Source organism: Brachycentrus maculatus, unplaced genomic scaffold (assembly GCF_059751285.1).
Source record: "Brachycentrus maculatus isolate JH-2025_06_01 unplaced genomic scaffold, ASM5975128v1 h1tg000004l, whole genome shotgun sequence".
Lineage (NCBI taxonomy): Eukaryota > Metazoa > Arthropoda > Insecta > Trichoptera > Brachycentridae > Brachycentrus > Brachycentrus maculatus.
In genome coordinates this window covers 3,643,613-3,660,754 of record NW_028280759.1, presented here as the reverse complement: position 1 = coordinate 3,660,754, position 17,142 = coordinate 3,643,613, and the positions used below count along the sequence as shown (strand labels likewise).

The following is a 17,142-nucleotide window of genomic DNA, read 5'->3' as shown; positions in this document are numbered from 1 at the left end:
TATAAATACAAAATTTGTTTCTTTTTTTCGTTTTGATTATATTAGTACTCGGATAAAAGAAAACGGTACTTGTTTTACTAAAAAAACTCTTTTGTACGTTTGTATTCTGTGACATTTTTTTTTAATGTCATATTCCCTGCCAAAACCACATCATATTGTTATGCCGAAAAGAGCGAAATATTAAAATATTTTCAGCAAACATTTTTTTGAAAGGAAAAAACGAATTAGATGTCGTATTATAGAAGGATTCTGTCCACAAATTGAGAACGACGAATTCCTGTTAGTTAAGAATTAGTTTGGAGAAGCGAAGTCTCCTCGAAGGGTCCCATTGTTCTCTGGATGGGCGCTGAGCGAAACTAAAACCTGATTGGAGAGTACAATACGTGATTTGATAGCGGGTTGGATATTTGGAATACGGAGCAGTGCCTCCTAGATATTTAAAAATAATATATATTGGCCTAAAAAAATCTCCATGCCTGTTATGTACAATGATTAATAGCAAATTCAATTTATATGTCTTTAAAAAAATGTGTATAGTAGATAATAAATTAATGTATATCGTAATTGACGCAACAACTTATTAAATTAACGTAATAGACGCTCGCCTGCAAAACTGGCGTCGCCGGTTCAATTCCCGCCAATTGCAAAATAAATTCAAGAAAGATTCAATTGGTTTGGGAATTTGTGGTGTGTTTTTCACATTTACCTTCTTCATCCTTACTATCCTACCTGCAGACAAGCCATTTAAAGTAAGGGCTTTGCGGTTTATTCCGTTATCTAAAAAAAAACGAATGTAGTTGATCCTTACAAGCAATACGATAGGTACAATACAATAGATATAATGGATACAAAATTTAATGTCAATAAAGATTTATTAACAATTAAATTTCTTATTCTGTATTATTCTTCTTGTCATATTTTCTAAATAAGACACCAGTAAACCTGACAGACCTTTATGCCACATTGTTTTCGTCAACTGCATATATTCTATCGCACATCCTGTTTCCAATTCAAATCTTTCTCTCTAAAAAAATGGACATATCTACACTAAATAAGGGACATATTTTGATGACTTTACAGATAGAGTTTTGTCTAATCTTAAAACGGAAGAGGTTTTCTCGAAATGCTCAATGATCCGTAAAAATTTGGGTCAATGCATAATTAAATTTATGTTTTTTATGAATATTCAGACATTTTTGTACACTCAGGAAGAACTTTTTTAATTTGAAGGAATAGGAGACTCTTTTATATCGATTATTCTATATATCGATATATCGATTCTTATATATCGATTATTCTAAATATTTAACATTTTCTCTCGAATAAATTTATTTGCAAAACTAAAGGGAAATCGATTTTACTCATGTGTTGTATCCTAGACAATAAATGCATCGTCAATGTCGTAATGCAATATATGTTTATTTCATACACAAAGAAGATAACTTACAAAATAAGAAATGGCCAGGGAAAGTTTCAATGATTGACATTTAAAATTTTTCGACTGATGGAAATAATATGAAAACCTTATTAATAAATTTAATTCATCTATTTTTATTTCATAATTAAGTTCGTTTTGGTCATTTTTATTCGTTCAAATATTAAATGCTTGCGTTAAATAAGTAAATAATACAATAAACGTTAAATCGAAGTGTGGGTATATGAAAATCGGTTTCCTGATAACACTTTCCTGATGTAATATAGATAAATTTAAGTTACAGCTATTATTTACGTAATATAGAAGTCAGTGATAGTTTGATAATATGAACAAAATGTAGAGTGTATAGATGAATTTTCTAGTTCACAAGAATATTAGTTTCCATACAAACTATCTCGGAGTTTAAACTTAATATCAAATACAAACAACACATATGTACACTTACATCTTACGTTATATCGGATGTCATGTGTACTTAAACTATACAACATTATTGATTAAATTGATAGAAGAGTACGAAATATAAATTTGTAATTATTGAAAATTGGTTAGAAGTAGGAAGGTACAATAAATCAATTTAATAGTAATTAAATAGATTGTCTTTGATTCTTTCAATGAATTTTGAAATTTGAAATTTTATTTACTATTTATTCATATTTATGTAATTATTGAAAATTGTTTAGAAGTAGGAAGGTACAATAAATAAATTTTATTAAAATTAAACACTTGAATATACCACTTTATTGAGTTTGTTTCAGATATTTTCGAAACTAGTAGTAAATAAAAATAAAACTCATTAAAGTGGTAAATTCAAGTGTTTAATTTTAATAAAATAATCATGTCATTCCACAAAGTTAATGCCGAATCAATAAATAATATAAATAAATTTAATAGTAATTAAATAGATTGTCTTGAAAATATAAAAAAAATATTACTATTTATTCATATTTATGTAAACGTTTAAAACGACCCATTCACAATACGAGCGGCGAGTATTTTTAAGTGGCAGATCTGTACCGCTGACGTTTTTACCTAAGATATTGACAAGTAGTAACCAACATTCTAGGTATTCCTTGCAAACAATAAATAGCATGAGCGGCGCCGTTTTCCCCTCTACCGCTCGACGCTCCTCGCATCGTGGTCAAAGCTTAATACATTTTTTTTAAATTTTTACAATACCGGACTAAAGTAAAATTAAAGATTGCAGATTCATATTTTTTTGGTGGACGACGAAAAAATATTTCGCAAAAAATTCTGTTTTTACGAATTCATTATTTTCTTGGTAAATTCAATTACTGAAAAATCTGACGTTATGCAAACGAAATGAACTTAAATCTACAAGAGTAAAAATCAATCTCCCTTTTTAAAAAAACTACAGAAGCTTCCTCGGAAATTCCCAATTTTGGAGGAAGAAAAAAGGTATAATAAAAGTTTCTCGTGCCGATAGGCTCTCTTGAATATTAAATACAACAAGGGAAGTGAGGGAGTAACCATAAATCTATATCATCATGCAACCCAACCTTTGTGAGAAGGGGTTAAATTAATTTTTCTAACTGATGGGCGCAAGTTTAGGGTACGTTACATACTCGTGTATCCGGCATGTAAAGCGTATTAATTAAGGACTCCAACAGGTAGACATGTAACTCGAGTTTCAAGTTGTATTTACATTGAAACACAACCACTTCATATTCAGTTATTCATTTTACTAACTTTATTATATAAATCTCAACTTGACACAAGGCATCAGTCGTTTTTATTTGAAAGAATATGGATGTCTGAGCTATATCCTTCACAAAGAGGACTTCACTTCGACTGATGGCAGCACCAATAGCCAAAATACATGCATCAAACTTACAACTAACATATGAAAGAAATCCAACAATAGTGCATACACAGTTTATCTTAAAAAAATAACGCAATATAAATGCTAAATAATGAGCAGAATGGTGAACGTTACAAACGTTTATAAAGTGATTAACTTAACCAAGCCTAATGCTGAGTTGTAAGCCCTCGAATGCTTAGATATCTATCTTCTTTTGTATACAAACGATAGATACTTCGTCTTGAGTTGAGACATATAGTAAATATGGAATATATGGTACAAGAAAGCATTGAGTTATTCCGAGTATAATGTATTCACGCGAGAAAACAACATTATTTGTTTACAATTATCGGGAATCAATCTGCACGTACAAGAGAGGCGTGCATTTTATATCGGCAGAATAAGCAGTGCCTACCCTGGATTACTCGCGTTCCATATAGAAACACGACCAGTGCATACTATGCCTTATCCTTACCCAACCCTACTGCCTACCCTGATTAAAAACTCTATGCACGCCACTGACGCGACATAAAAATACATTATAAGTACCGTAGAATGGGGCTACTTGAACTTTGATGTAACTTGAGCCCATTACATTTTTTTTTATTAAATCTGTATTTGGTCTACAATAATGAACGTATCGTGACGATATGTGTCACCTGTCAGGGAAATAATGAATCATTTCGATACGTTCATTATTGTAGACCATATGCAGATCTATTTTTTTTGTACTGGGCTCAAGTAACACATCAAAGTTCAAGTAGCCCCGTTTTACGGTATTTCAGTTCAAGTAAATAAACACATTTTTGTCGAAAGTGTGACGTATTTTTCCGGTGTTTTTCTTAGAGGTACCTCAATCTTTTTTGTTTCATAAATCAGGAAGTTGATTATGATTCAAAATAAATATTTTTCACGCAATCAACCTACACTTTTTTCATCGTTGATAATTTTCTTTCTCAGTTAGTCTCGTGTTTGCTGAAGTATGTCTCTATTATGTTAAAACGACCTTAAATGTCTCTTTCATTCTTTATTTAGGCTTTCATACTCGGTCCATTTAATTTGCATACAAACGTTTTACATAAGAAATTGCCTAGCCCTCATCCTGCCCCCTTTCCTCTCCTGTTCCGTGGCGTACGACCTAATACATTATTATTCCACATTTTTCATAAAATATTTACCACAATCTGAGTCTGCGTGGCACAGAGCAATTTTAAACACAACTAACCCCGGTTTATAAATACAGGCATTAAAAGAATGTTTAAATGACTGAATTTGGAATGGAAACGTTTTGGTTAAAATCATAAGAAGTGAAATGGTTCTTCTTCTTCTTTGTCAACCGTCTCTCCATTACTGGATGAAGGTGTCGTGTAATATTTTCCACTTCTTTGACTTCTCTCGTTTAGGTTTTTTCAATCCACTTGCTACCCGCGATGGGGACAATGTCATAATATTTATACGGCGATTTGAACGACTTATAACCATACTTTATTCTTGTTTTTATCTCTTTTATAATTACTAAAGCTTTCCGGCTTTCCGTACATTGTTAAATTTTTATCATAATTAATTTAATTAATTTATACACAGCAACTTCTCAAAAAACGTTTATTTCGTCCCACTTATGTGATTGAACTCTATCTTCTATTTTAAATCTGATTATTCTTTATAAAATTAAAATGTAGTTTTTAAATCACTATAAATATTTTATTATAATATCTACCGTCTACCGGTTTCGAAGCTTACCGCTTCTTTATCAAGACTGATTAATACTAAAACACTATCTACTTAACAAAATTCAAAAGAAATTAGTCACTTACTTAGAGCTACCTAGTAATACTTATTTATAATATATCAAAGTCAATACTAGCGAGTCATTACTGAACATCGTCTACGACCTTAGTACATAACAAATACTAAACACGTGGCACATAACTTATTATTTTTTCAATGAAACTTTCATCAGAACTGTATTTATTAATATTTTTTCATCGTTCCCAACCGCAGTTGGCACCGAAATTTAATTACCGCCCCAAAATGTTCTACATTTTTAAACATATATCAAGATCCCGTCTGAACCGTTTCAGCGATCATAAATAATGTAATTTTAAAACTCGTGAGCCAAAGTCGCCTTGAGTGCTGGGAGACTTATGGTAAGCCAATATCTACAGAAGTGAGAATCTCAACAAAGGAACGGTACAAAGGATCCTCCGACATAGTAATAGAATCATTAATTCTCCGACACATCACTAAGGTATCGGATCCTGTTACCACAATACGAAAGGTTTTGTATTATAGCTACACAAAAGAGTTTTCTCGTGAGAAGACAAATATCAAGTGCGTGACACTCATTATTTAAGGGTCCAAGGAGTGGTTATAAAAAAAATGTGTGAGGAATAAATGCATATGGTATTTTTATTTATTTATATCCAACAAATCAGTTGTTTTAATATTATAGGTATCTCAACTTGATATGAAACATCTATCATTCCTCTTTATACGAAAGAAGATGGAAGTTTGAACATCCCAGGGGTTATGACCTGGCTGGCTTAAGCGATCATTTTATTGAACATTCTTCAGTGCAAAAAATGATTAAAAAAAATGGATTTAGAATAATACCAACGGACAATACCAGGATAAGACTAGCCATTGCCTAAAAAAAGTCTGTGTAATTTAGTTTATTCACTGCAATATTTTTATTTTAATTGTTAATATACGATTAATTTAATTAATATACAATTAAATAAATAAGTTTTCAGCTTTTAAGTTAAGTAAACATAGAGTTACACCCCATATATTATGATAAAGTTGCCTAGATGATGGACTATATTTGTACTCAGATCTGATAAATATGGTAGATCGTTACGTACACTTTAAAATTATTTATTAAAAAAATAGTTATGAACTATTTTATTTTCTTTATTTTTTACACGATAATTCAATTTTAAAAATATCAAATAATTGAATACAAAAAACATCAATAGTATCGAAATTTTTCCCTTTGTAAATTTCATATTTTTCTTGTAAAATGTTTATTCAAGATGTATGGCTTTTTGTGTTTTGTAGTTTCATTTTTCAATTATAGAGGGATATCCATTAATATACTGAGAAATGAAAAAAATAAATTGTAAGGGATAGTTATACGTGGATGTTCCTCATTGAACAGGCTAAAATTGAATGATACTCAGCTTTTTTATAAATAAATATATTTTTGATAGTGGGCTGTAATGGGTGACTATTTCTTAGACTTTACACTGTTTATAGTCGCATGTGGTACAATACGGAAGCTATCACTATCCGCTGATGCACACTAGGGTAGAATAAATTGAAACTTAGTAGAAAATCCAAAAAGAATTATTTCAAATAAATTATCCTACATGAATATTGTATGATTATTAATACAAATATTTCTAACAAAAATATCGGTAACGTTGGTAACGTGTTGGGTAGGTCGATTTCGGACTCTTCATTAAAACTTATATGAGCTTGTAAAACGGTGATTGAAAAAAATACGATGTCTTTATAATAATATCGCTCACTCCTTTGAACAACGTCATATATCACATGATTTTTCATGAGTTTGTTTTTTAAGTTTAAAAATATAATTAAATATATTAAAAATAAATATCAAGCCACGTATTGAATTTTTTACTGTGTAACAGATCTTGTTAGGTAAAACCTGAATGTTATTTCTCCGTTTAAAAAATATTTAGTATTTAAAAAAAATTATTAAACAATACATCTTCTTCAAAATGCAAAAATAATACTTTCTGCCCTGTAGCGGGTAAATATTAAGTTAAAAATATGCCGCTTTTGCAGGGATATAGTACATTTTCCGGGCATTCCGAAAACATGCACATCTGAAAATTGACGATTTTTGGTATTTGACGTTGTTGGAAAGAGCGAGCAATATTATTTAACCTTAATCTTTGTGAAAATATTCGTTTCGCAACACACAAAAATGTATTTAAATTACATTGGAAAATAAATGTGACTCCGACAGCAAAAAAAAGTACTCTATTGCGAGCATTTTTTTTAAACTACAATATTTGGATAAAATAAATCGTTGAACTATACTAACAAAGTTTCATTGAATTTTGCATTTCACACAAATTTACAAATATTTTGACTATTATATATGTTTGAGTTCCAAAAAACAATAAATAATAAAAAAGTTCATACTTACAGAATCAGATTAAAAGCGGTTTTTAAAAATAATCTAAAGCGATTTTCGGTAATCTTTAACACAACCAAATGTGTAATTGTTGGCGGACGATGAAAATTAACCCAGTTTCAACGGATACCTATGTCTCGTGAAAACAGAGAAAGTGGAAACAAGGGATGAGGTGTTATCAGAATCTAGTCACTACTATAAATCAATTATCAATAGCGTCCAATTGTTATTTGCAAATAAAAACGGCTCTGTGCCACGCTTGCTCATACGGCGGCCCCAGTGTGTGACATTTGGAAATGTCATTCAAACAATGTGTGTACATTCCACCTTTGTACTCGAGAAGAATAGAAATAGGTTTTGATACCCGTTATTGATATACGTATGTTGAAAAAAACATCGTCCCTCATATTTTTGTCCTCACTCTGCTAGTTAATACCTGATATATTCAATCAGTAATGTCCGCCTGCGTAGCGTAATGGTCAGCACGCTCGGCTGCCGTTCTGGAGGTCCCGGGTTCGATTCCCAAGGGGGGTAAAATAAATTTAAGTGATTTTTTCACTGTCATATTTATTCAATATTACCCTGGACTGGTACCTGAAGCGGAGGGCTGATCACCTTCCCTTCATGTGTAAACGATCAAGATAACACTGCGTTTATATGACGCAGTGCCCTATGCACCATTGGGGTGCGGATAAGGGTTTTATTATTATTATTATTAGGAACTAAGAGACTCTTTTAAATCACCACAAAACAAAATTCCACGACCATTTTTAAAATGAGGCACTTGTATAATACCACTTATCGAATTTTATTTCATTACACACGACTTGTTTCGAAAACTACAGTTGTGTTAATCAATAAGTGATTACAATAAAATAAGTGGTAATATACAAGTGTTTAGTTATTAAAATAATCATCATGTCGTTCCACAAAGTTAATGCCGAATCAATAAATAGTATAATATTCTACAGAATGAATATTGTACGATTAAAACGTATTTATTATGTAATAATTTATTATTAGATTAAAACCAATATTTTTAGCTTTTCCACTTTTTTATTTGACCAGCGACCGGGTTTCGTCGTTACCGACATCATCAGACTGGTGATGACATCATGGGACCAGTCTGATGATGTCGGTAACGACGAAACCCGGTCGCTGGTCAAATAAAAAAGTGGAAAAGCTAAAAATATTGGTTTTAATCTAATAATAAATTAAAAATGCAATTCCATCACGAAGTGTCAGTGGATAATATAAATCTATTATTATGTAATGTTATTTAATGCTTACTGTAGTATTTTCCGGTTCAAGCAAACAACTGTCACAAATCACCTAGGGCTACACTACCAGATTCGATATAAAAATGATTTTCTCCGTTAATTTGAATAACATAATCCTTGTTTAATATTTATTTAAAGGAATCACAGTCACAAATCACCTAGGGCTACACTACCAGATTCGATATAAAAATGAATTTATCCGTTAATTTGAATAACATAATATTCCTTGTTTAGTATTTATTTAAAGGTATGTGACCAAAAACAGACATAAAAAGTAATTCATATAATCAAATGTTACCTGATGCAGGAGCAGCGACAAAGTCAAGGGCATTGGTCGCATTGATGCTCAGAGCCGCTGGAGCTGCAGTTGTAGCAGGGCGTTCGAAGAACTCTATACTAGCCATGAATCCGTTGTAATCGTAGGGCGGAACGTGGTCTCCAGAACTATAATAAAAAAATACTTTATAAAGCAAAAGTTGAGTTGATTTAGTAACTGAATTTCGTATCGCTCACTCCTTTCAACAATGTCATATATCGAAAAACTAGATTTTTCAGGAGATCGTTTTTAAAGTTTAGAAATATAATAAAATGTATTAAAAATAAATATCAATCCACTTATTGAACTTTTAACCGTACAACAAATCTTTTAAGGTAAAACCTGGCTATATTTTCTTAATTTTATAATATTTTGTATATTTAAAAAAACAATTAAACCTTTTCTTCAAAATGCAAAAACAACATTTTCTGCCCTGTAGCGGGTAAATATTAAGTTAAAAATATGCCGCTTTTGCTGAGAGATAGTACATTTTCTGGCCATTCCGAAAACATAACTAAAAATTGACGATTTGTGATATATGACGTTGTTGAAAGGAGTGAGCGATATGTCAGGCAAAATAGTTTTCCAAAAGGTACTCCATGTAAAAAACGTGAATAAGTGCTGCTCTGGATATTTTGTTAATGTGAAGGTCACACCCAGCCAGTTTGACAAAATTTCACCCGATGATATGAAACAGAGATGAAATCACTTTTATTAGTATTTTTTTATCTTCGTCGATTTTATGTTTAAAAACTGATCCTAACCGTAAATCGACCGTTTTTAAAGAAACATCACATCTATACCAGTACCTAAAATCGCTTTGTAATAAGTGTGCATATGAAATATATTAGGACGTCTTATTTCAATCTCCTCATTTTTTTATATATTTTAGACAAATCGTTGTATGCCCTAGTAAGTACTCGTGTCCGCCTCCGTAGCATGATAGTCAGTACGATCGGCTATCGTACTGGAGGTCCCGGGTTCGATTCCCAGGAAGGAGTCAATATCACCCTGGACTGGTACCTGAAGCGGAGGGTTTCCACATTTCCTTCATGTGTCAACGATCAAGATAACACTACGTTTATATGATGCAGTACCATTTGCACCATCGGGTGCGGATGAGGGTTTACTTATGTTTTATTATATTTTGCTCAATAGTATTTGAGTTTTAAGGAATTATCGATTATTTAAAATATTTTTCCAATTTTATTCCCTTTGAATTACAAAAAAAGCTTTCATAAAAAATCGTTGAAAGGACCTGAAAGGCTAGAAATCTAAAAGGACCATAATGACGGAAGACGAGAGGACAGCAGGAAGTCGGAAGTAAGGATTAAAAGAGGTTAATGGATTGACGTAATACCTATTCGTAAGTACTTAAATTCTTCTTACTTTTGTTTCCAGGACTTAATCCTTGATTTTGTTTGAAAGACTTCACAGTATTAGTGACTATGACTAAAAAGGAGTAACTTTTAGTATTTAATGAATGTTGTTGAATGCGCAAATGAAGCATAATTATGAAGTTTATTCATTGCAGTTCCTCGGAGTATTCTTTCTATTAATCGAGTTTTCGTCAATACGTCAGCAAAATAAATTTATTAACGTGGTTAATATATATTGCTATATGATTTAATCGTGTGGCCTATTTTGGATTACAATTATAAAATGATATAAAAAAAGCAACAACTAATAATAATTATGGTGTGAGATGATTTAAAAAGCGCTATTTTCATAAAATACAAACTACAAAAAAATTGTTCAAAAAAGGAATAACCAGCAAAGCCTTTACAATTTAGAGGCTTGTCTGCAGGTAGGATAGTAAGGATAGGGAAGGTCTTAGTGGAAAATACATCACAAACACCCAGACCAATTGAAAATAAATCATTCTTGAATATGTTTTGCAATTGGCGGGAATCGAAACCACGACGCCAGATTCGAAGTCGAGCGTCTAACCGACTATTCGACGATTCGCAGTCGAGCTTATAACGCCACGGCGCCTGTCCACTTTTAGTGGGCTTGCTGTAATATACATACTTGTAACTTTATTTATTCTTGGACAAAACGAAAATAATTTTAAGTTCAAAGCCAATTTTCCTTTGGACGCAGTGTCAGATTGTCCGGTCAAGTTTGTCATATCTAACTAGATTCTAGCAGGGTCGCATAGCCATAAAACGAGGGGGTAAATATTGAAAAAATCATGACCGACAACTAGAACAGCGCAAATCCACTACGAGTACTTCGGTCCAGAAGTAAAGATAGAAATTTTACTTTGTGCATATTTTATATGTATGAATATCCAATATAAAGCTCAAAATAATATTAAAATAAACGACTTTTGGTTTTTGTGTAATCGATTGTTAATTATTAAAAAAAAAAATTTATTTAAAACCATGAAATTACTTCATTTTATTTCATGACACACATGTTTCGAAAGCTACAGATATTTTTTTCTACAGGTGAAAAGTAAAACTAAAAATGAAATAATAATAATCTGTAGATGAAAAAATCCGTAGTTTTTTAAACTACGCGTGTGTATTGAAATAAAATTCATTATTTGGTATTTTATAAGTGTTTATTTTTTTCAAAATAATCAACACGTCATTCCACAAAGATGCCTAATGAAAAAATAATATAATCGACTGTTAATACAAGGTATTTTTAAAGCTCATAATCAATATTATTAAAACAAGTAATAAAAACTATGCTTTTCAGCATTGTATGTATGTCCCTACTAGAATCAACATACACACACACATTCTTTCATTTGCTAGATCTACACGATATGTTTTGTACTAATCTTTATGTTTCTGTGGTTACCCCTAATTGGTTTGTTTATTGTATATATTTTAATTGTTATGTTTTACAAGTTAACCGAAATAAAATAAAAATAAAAATAAAATCAAATCAAATCAACTTTACAAAATGATAATATATTAAAGAACACTGCCAAATTGAAGTCATTGTTCTAAAAATGAAATTTCAATACCGAGTACCATATGTGAGTAAAAAAGATATTTTGTAAAGACAAAAAAACCTTATTCGATTATAAGGAGCGTTGCCTTGAGTGCCAAGAATGAAAATATAATCGAATTTACCTGAACTCGAGAAGAAGATTTGGCCCTGTAAAGTCGAGGAGGGTTGGTTTGGGTTCGCAGACTTTAGCGAGCAGAGGATCCGTAGGGGAGGCTCCTTGGTATAGCGCCAGGAAATCTGTCGAGCACCGGCTGAAAACAAACATAAAATAATAAACCCGCAATAAACACGTCAAACTTCATTTGAAAAACAACAAATTGATCTACAATACACGCTCTTTAAGGTGGTATGGACATGTGGAGTAAATGGATAACGAGAGAATGACTAAGAAAGTATATATGGCAAATATGAGCGGGAGAACAAAACTATGATAGCCAAAAAGACTTCGCACAATCGGATCAATCAGAACCTAAAATCTGGTGGTGTCAAAAGTCTTCGTAATCGGAGGGCATGTTTGACGAGATGTTGACGTTTCCTACGATAGAAGAACCTACAACCTGAGGATGAGAGCTGCTCCCAACAGTCTACAAAGACAATAATTTGGTATGGAGCCAGGAAGAAGACATATATATGTATCTTATACTAGTGACGTTACTATGCGATAAAACTTCAAAATTAATTTTCTAGAATATTGAAACTATATAATTCGACCAAAAAAGTATAAAAAATTTATTATCAAAAATATTTCAAAGATATATTTTAGACATAGTATTGTTAATGGTAGGTGTAGTATTGTTAATATTAAATATGGAAAGACCTTAAATAAACCGCCCTTGATGTAGTATTTAACGATGTAAATTATTCAAAATTATTTACGTATCATTCTTTTTTTAAGAAATATTTTATGTTTTTTTTTATGAAAATTAAATTTTAGGTCAAGGAACAATATATGTACTTTTACAAAATGGTACCTACACATATTTAGTTACAATATTAATGGACATTGAGATCATAAACCTATGATAAGTACACGACAAAAGGGTTGGTTGTGGTATGATAGGAGATTCAAATTCAAAGGAATTTAGGGACTGACTGAATCATGACAGGAATTATTTGCCTATTACTCGGAAAATCTTTGCTTATGTGCTCAATACTATTTCAACGATTTAATAATACGATGCTTAATATCAACTTGGAATGTACACAACATTTTCGATGGTCATTTTTATAAAAGATAAAACGTCAGAAAAGAGCTTCTTATGATCTTTTCTTGAAGCAATTTCAGGAAATGTTTTTTTAATATTTTATACACACACTCACATATCGAGGATGTTTTTTTTTAGAGAAAAACATATTAAATTTCCCGCAATAAATTGATAATGGCACCGCCATGTAGCATGTTGCACGATCTTGTTGAAACCATAGCTTTGTCACATCAATGCCATTCAAATGAGGTACGAAGAAGTTAGTAATCATGGTTCTGTAGCGCTCTTTATTGACCGTAACATTCTGGCCGGCATCGTCTTTAAAAAAATATGGGCACATCAAAAGCACACCAAATGGTGACCTTTGATGGATGTAAGTACCACGTTCGGCTACTATGGTGAAGGTCCCGGGTTCGATTCGCAGTGGGCTCAAAATAAATATAAATACTGCTTAAAAGAAGTGTTTTTTTTTTACTGTAATATTTATTTAATATTATCCAGGATGCTTAAAGTGAAAGATTGTTCACCTAACCATCATGTGATTTACAATAAACTTAATTTTGCATCAACTTCACATTCATTGATGTAGTTCCTTATAAAGAGATATGTTTATGAAATTTAAAATCTTGTCGGGAGAAATTTTCTTTTCACCTTTTTAAAACTTGATTTATAAAATATCATTTAATTCATTAAAGTACCCTTATCTAAATGCAAAATCTCGAATAGTGTATAACATATGTATTAAAAGATGAATTTTGTACAACCATCTTGAAAATAGACATTTTGTAATATTTATTATTTTTGATTAGGCTGTTACTTTGTGGCATTTTCCAAATAAAACAAAAATGTTTGTACATTTATTTTTACGCATCGTTGGCCATTTCTTCGAGACATTATTAGTATCATTCTTTATACTTATGTAATAAACTTACGTTTGTAGTTTTTTAATTGTTATATATCTCGACGAAACGATATATAACAATTGAAGTGTGGGTAGGAAGTCTTTGGGTTGCCTATTATTTTTTTTTTAGATTTTCAATAGATTATCGGAAATTTAGTATTTCTAGTAAACAGTAGGGGTAACTTAAGCTCCCCGGTATTTGGTTTTTCAGGAACTTTCAGAATATTTATCTACTAAATATCAAGATATTTAATCGGTCGTCAGGATACTGCTGATAATTACACAATCCAACGTTTTGAGATGAAAGATATCCCTTTTATCAACCTATTTCGATTTATGTATTAATTGTTAAATCAAACACAGATTCTTTGAGTCAACTAAGTTGTATTTAATTGTAAAAAGACATATAAAAATCAATATTTTGACATTTGTTTCGCATAGTTATGGCATTTTTTAAACGAATGCCATAACTAGGCGAAAAAATTGTCATAATATTAATTTTTATGTGTTTTTAATAATAAAATACAACTTAGAAGACTCAAAAATCTTTGTTTGATTAAACAATTAATACATAAATAAAAATAAAGTTTTACAAATTAAACGCCAAATCATTAAATAACCTATTTTGAATTCAACATGCATTTCTAAGAGGTGAAATAAATACATATTTGTAAAAATATATCTTCTACTCCAACGTCCGTTCTTCTTAAGAAATACATCCTTTCAATAACTCGGATCAAATATTCTAACAAACATACGAGACGGAAATATTGGATTTCGTATTTACATGTACAAGAGAAATACGTATAAGATATGGTGGAGGATTTAGATAAAGTTAACCGGAGGGAATTTTCGTTTCAAGGGGTAGTCTTGTTTATCTAGGCTTTAAGGCCTACTTATTCCTTCTGACCAACACTTACTACTTTATATAGTTTATTTAGGGATGAAGACCGCCTTACGGAGTTTATAATTCTATATATTTGGTAATTCCTTTTGGTCCGAAACTTAATATCCATGTTTTATTCGAAAAGCAAATATTAAATTTACAATTTTCACATTAAATGTAAAATGTGCCATTAAAATTGAATATCCATGGGTTGATTACATTATTCTAAAGCGTTTTTACCTTCAAAATCACTTAATTTTTAAAAAGGTATTTCTGTATATTTTTTTATTATCTTGTAATAATACCTGGAGTACCGGAATAATCATCTTATCTTCAAGTAACTACCGATCAAGATTACGCAGTGCCTTATGTACTATTGACTATTGATAAAGATAGCAAAAATATAATAAACGTTAACATATCTTGTTCCGCACTTTAAGGTGTGTGCACACCTCTGAAGTTCATATTTTATATACATCATGTAAAATACAATTAAAATTCAGTATAATGATTGTATAAATACATGGTATGTAAACATACACAAGCATAAATAAACACACAAATATACGTCTAAAAGAAAAACAAAATAAGGCATCCTAAAATACATTTTGACATCTCAACAAAGATGAAGAAGAATATAAAATCTGGGTATTTAGAGGGTTTATGGCCTGTAATGGGCTGGTTAATCACTTTACACACGTGTAACATTTACCATTCTACTTGTAATAATTTTGGGAACTCCTACATATATCATAAATCTTATGATGCTTTTGTCCGCCTCCGTAGTGTGATGGTCAGCACGCTCGGCTACCGTTCTGGAGGTCCTGGGTTCGATTCCCAAGGGGGGTAAAATAAATATCAGCGATTTTTTCACTGTCATATTTATTCAATATTACCCTGGACTGGTACCTGAAGCGGAGGGCTGATCACCCTTCCTTCATGTGTAAACGATCAAGATAACACCGCGTTTATATGACGCAGTGCCCTATGCACCATTGGGGTGCGGAAAAGGGTTTTATTATTATGATGCTATGCGTGTGAGTTCACTGGAGTTATCAATGATGGTTTTGAAAAAAGCTTTGTGTAAAGTGATCACTTAATCAGCCTACGACAAGTCATTAGCTCTGTAAATACCTAGACCTCCATATTCGTTTTTTTTGTTATCTTTATTAAGATATCGAAGTGTAAAATAACTCCTTAGTGGAGAAACCCAGATTGGTAAACAAGTAATTGAATACACCCAAAATGTTGCATATTTAAATAATTTATTGTCATTTCATAAAACTTAAAAAATAAATTATATACAAAGCCACAAAAAATTAATAATGTAACGTAAATTTTTTAACCACTGGAATATTTTTATTTTTAAAAACGGTTTTTATTAGTCGATAGTAATCACTGAAGTATTAAGACCATCTTCTCTATATTATTTTTTGACATCTCATCAAAGATGAAGAAGGATATGGAAGTCTGGGCATTTACGGGGCTGACGGCCGTCATAGGCTGGTTTAAGTGATCACTTTACACACGTGTAACATTCACCAATTCCACGCATTATTGACAACCACACTACTCAAATTCTTGGAAGTTTCTTGGGTCGTCAGCCCCGTAAATGCCCAGACTTCCATATCCTTCTTCATCTTTGATGAGATGTCAAAAAATAATGTGGAAATAACTCCTGTAATTGGAGATAATCCAGATTTTGTGAACAAGTATTTGGACACACTCAAAATGTTGTGACCATCTTCTCCATTCATATGTATGCATCTTGCGTTATTACAACATACCGAGTTGAACATAAATTTATATGTTGGAGCATAGCAGAAAATTCTCTTCGTACGACATCGTAAATTATATTTTAATTCACTTTTAATAGTGTGCTGGAATTAATGACATGTAATGAGCTAGTGGTGCCTGGAGAACAAGACTGAAGGAGCGCTCGCTTTTCTTCCCTACGTTGAATTTTCAGGTACCAACCTCATATTAATAATGCCATAGACAATGATAAAATAAAGTCGTTATGCAGATTAAAGAAACATATATAAAGTTTTCCATTTATACAATGTTTTACTCATTAATTTTTTTTGCTTTAGAAATTCTCCTTATTCTGTGTAATTTAACGTATCTACCAACGTTAATTTACCGTAATAAAATTTCAA

General features: G+C 31.3%; 1 protein-coding gene across 1 annotated transcript in view; it reads right to left on the bottom strand.

The window, feature by feature from the left end:
* LOC148313958 (uncharacterized) overlaps positions 1-17,142 on the bottom strand; it is a 148,204-nt gene that overhangs the window by 49,749 nt on the left and 81,313 nt on the right. The window contains exons 7-8 of the mRNA XM_088270865.1: positions 12,114-12,242; positions 9,004-9,149 (exon numbers count right to left, since the gene is read on the bottom strand). Of these exons, the coding sequence (XP_088126991.1) occupies positions 9,004-9,149; positions 12,114-12,242 (275 nt within the window). The remainder of the gene's footprint in view (positions 1-9,003; positions 9,150-12,113; positions 12,243-17,142) is intronic.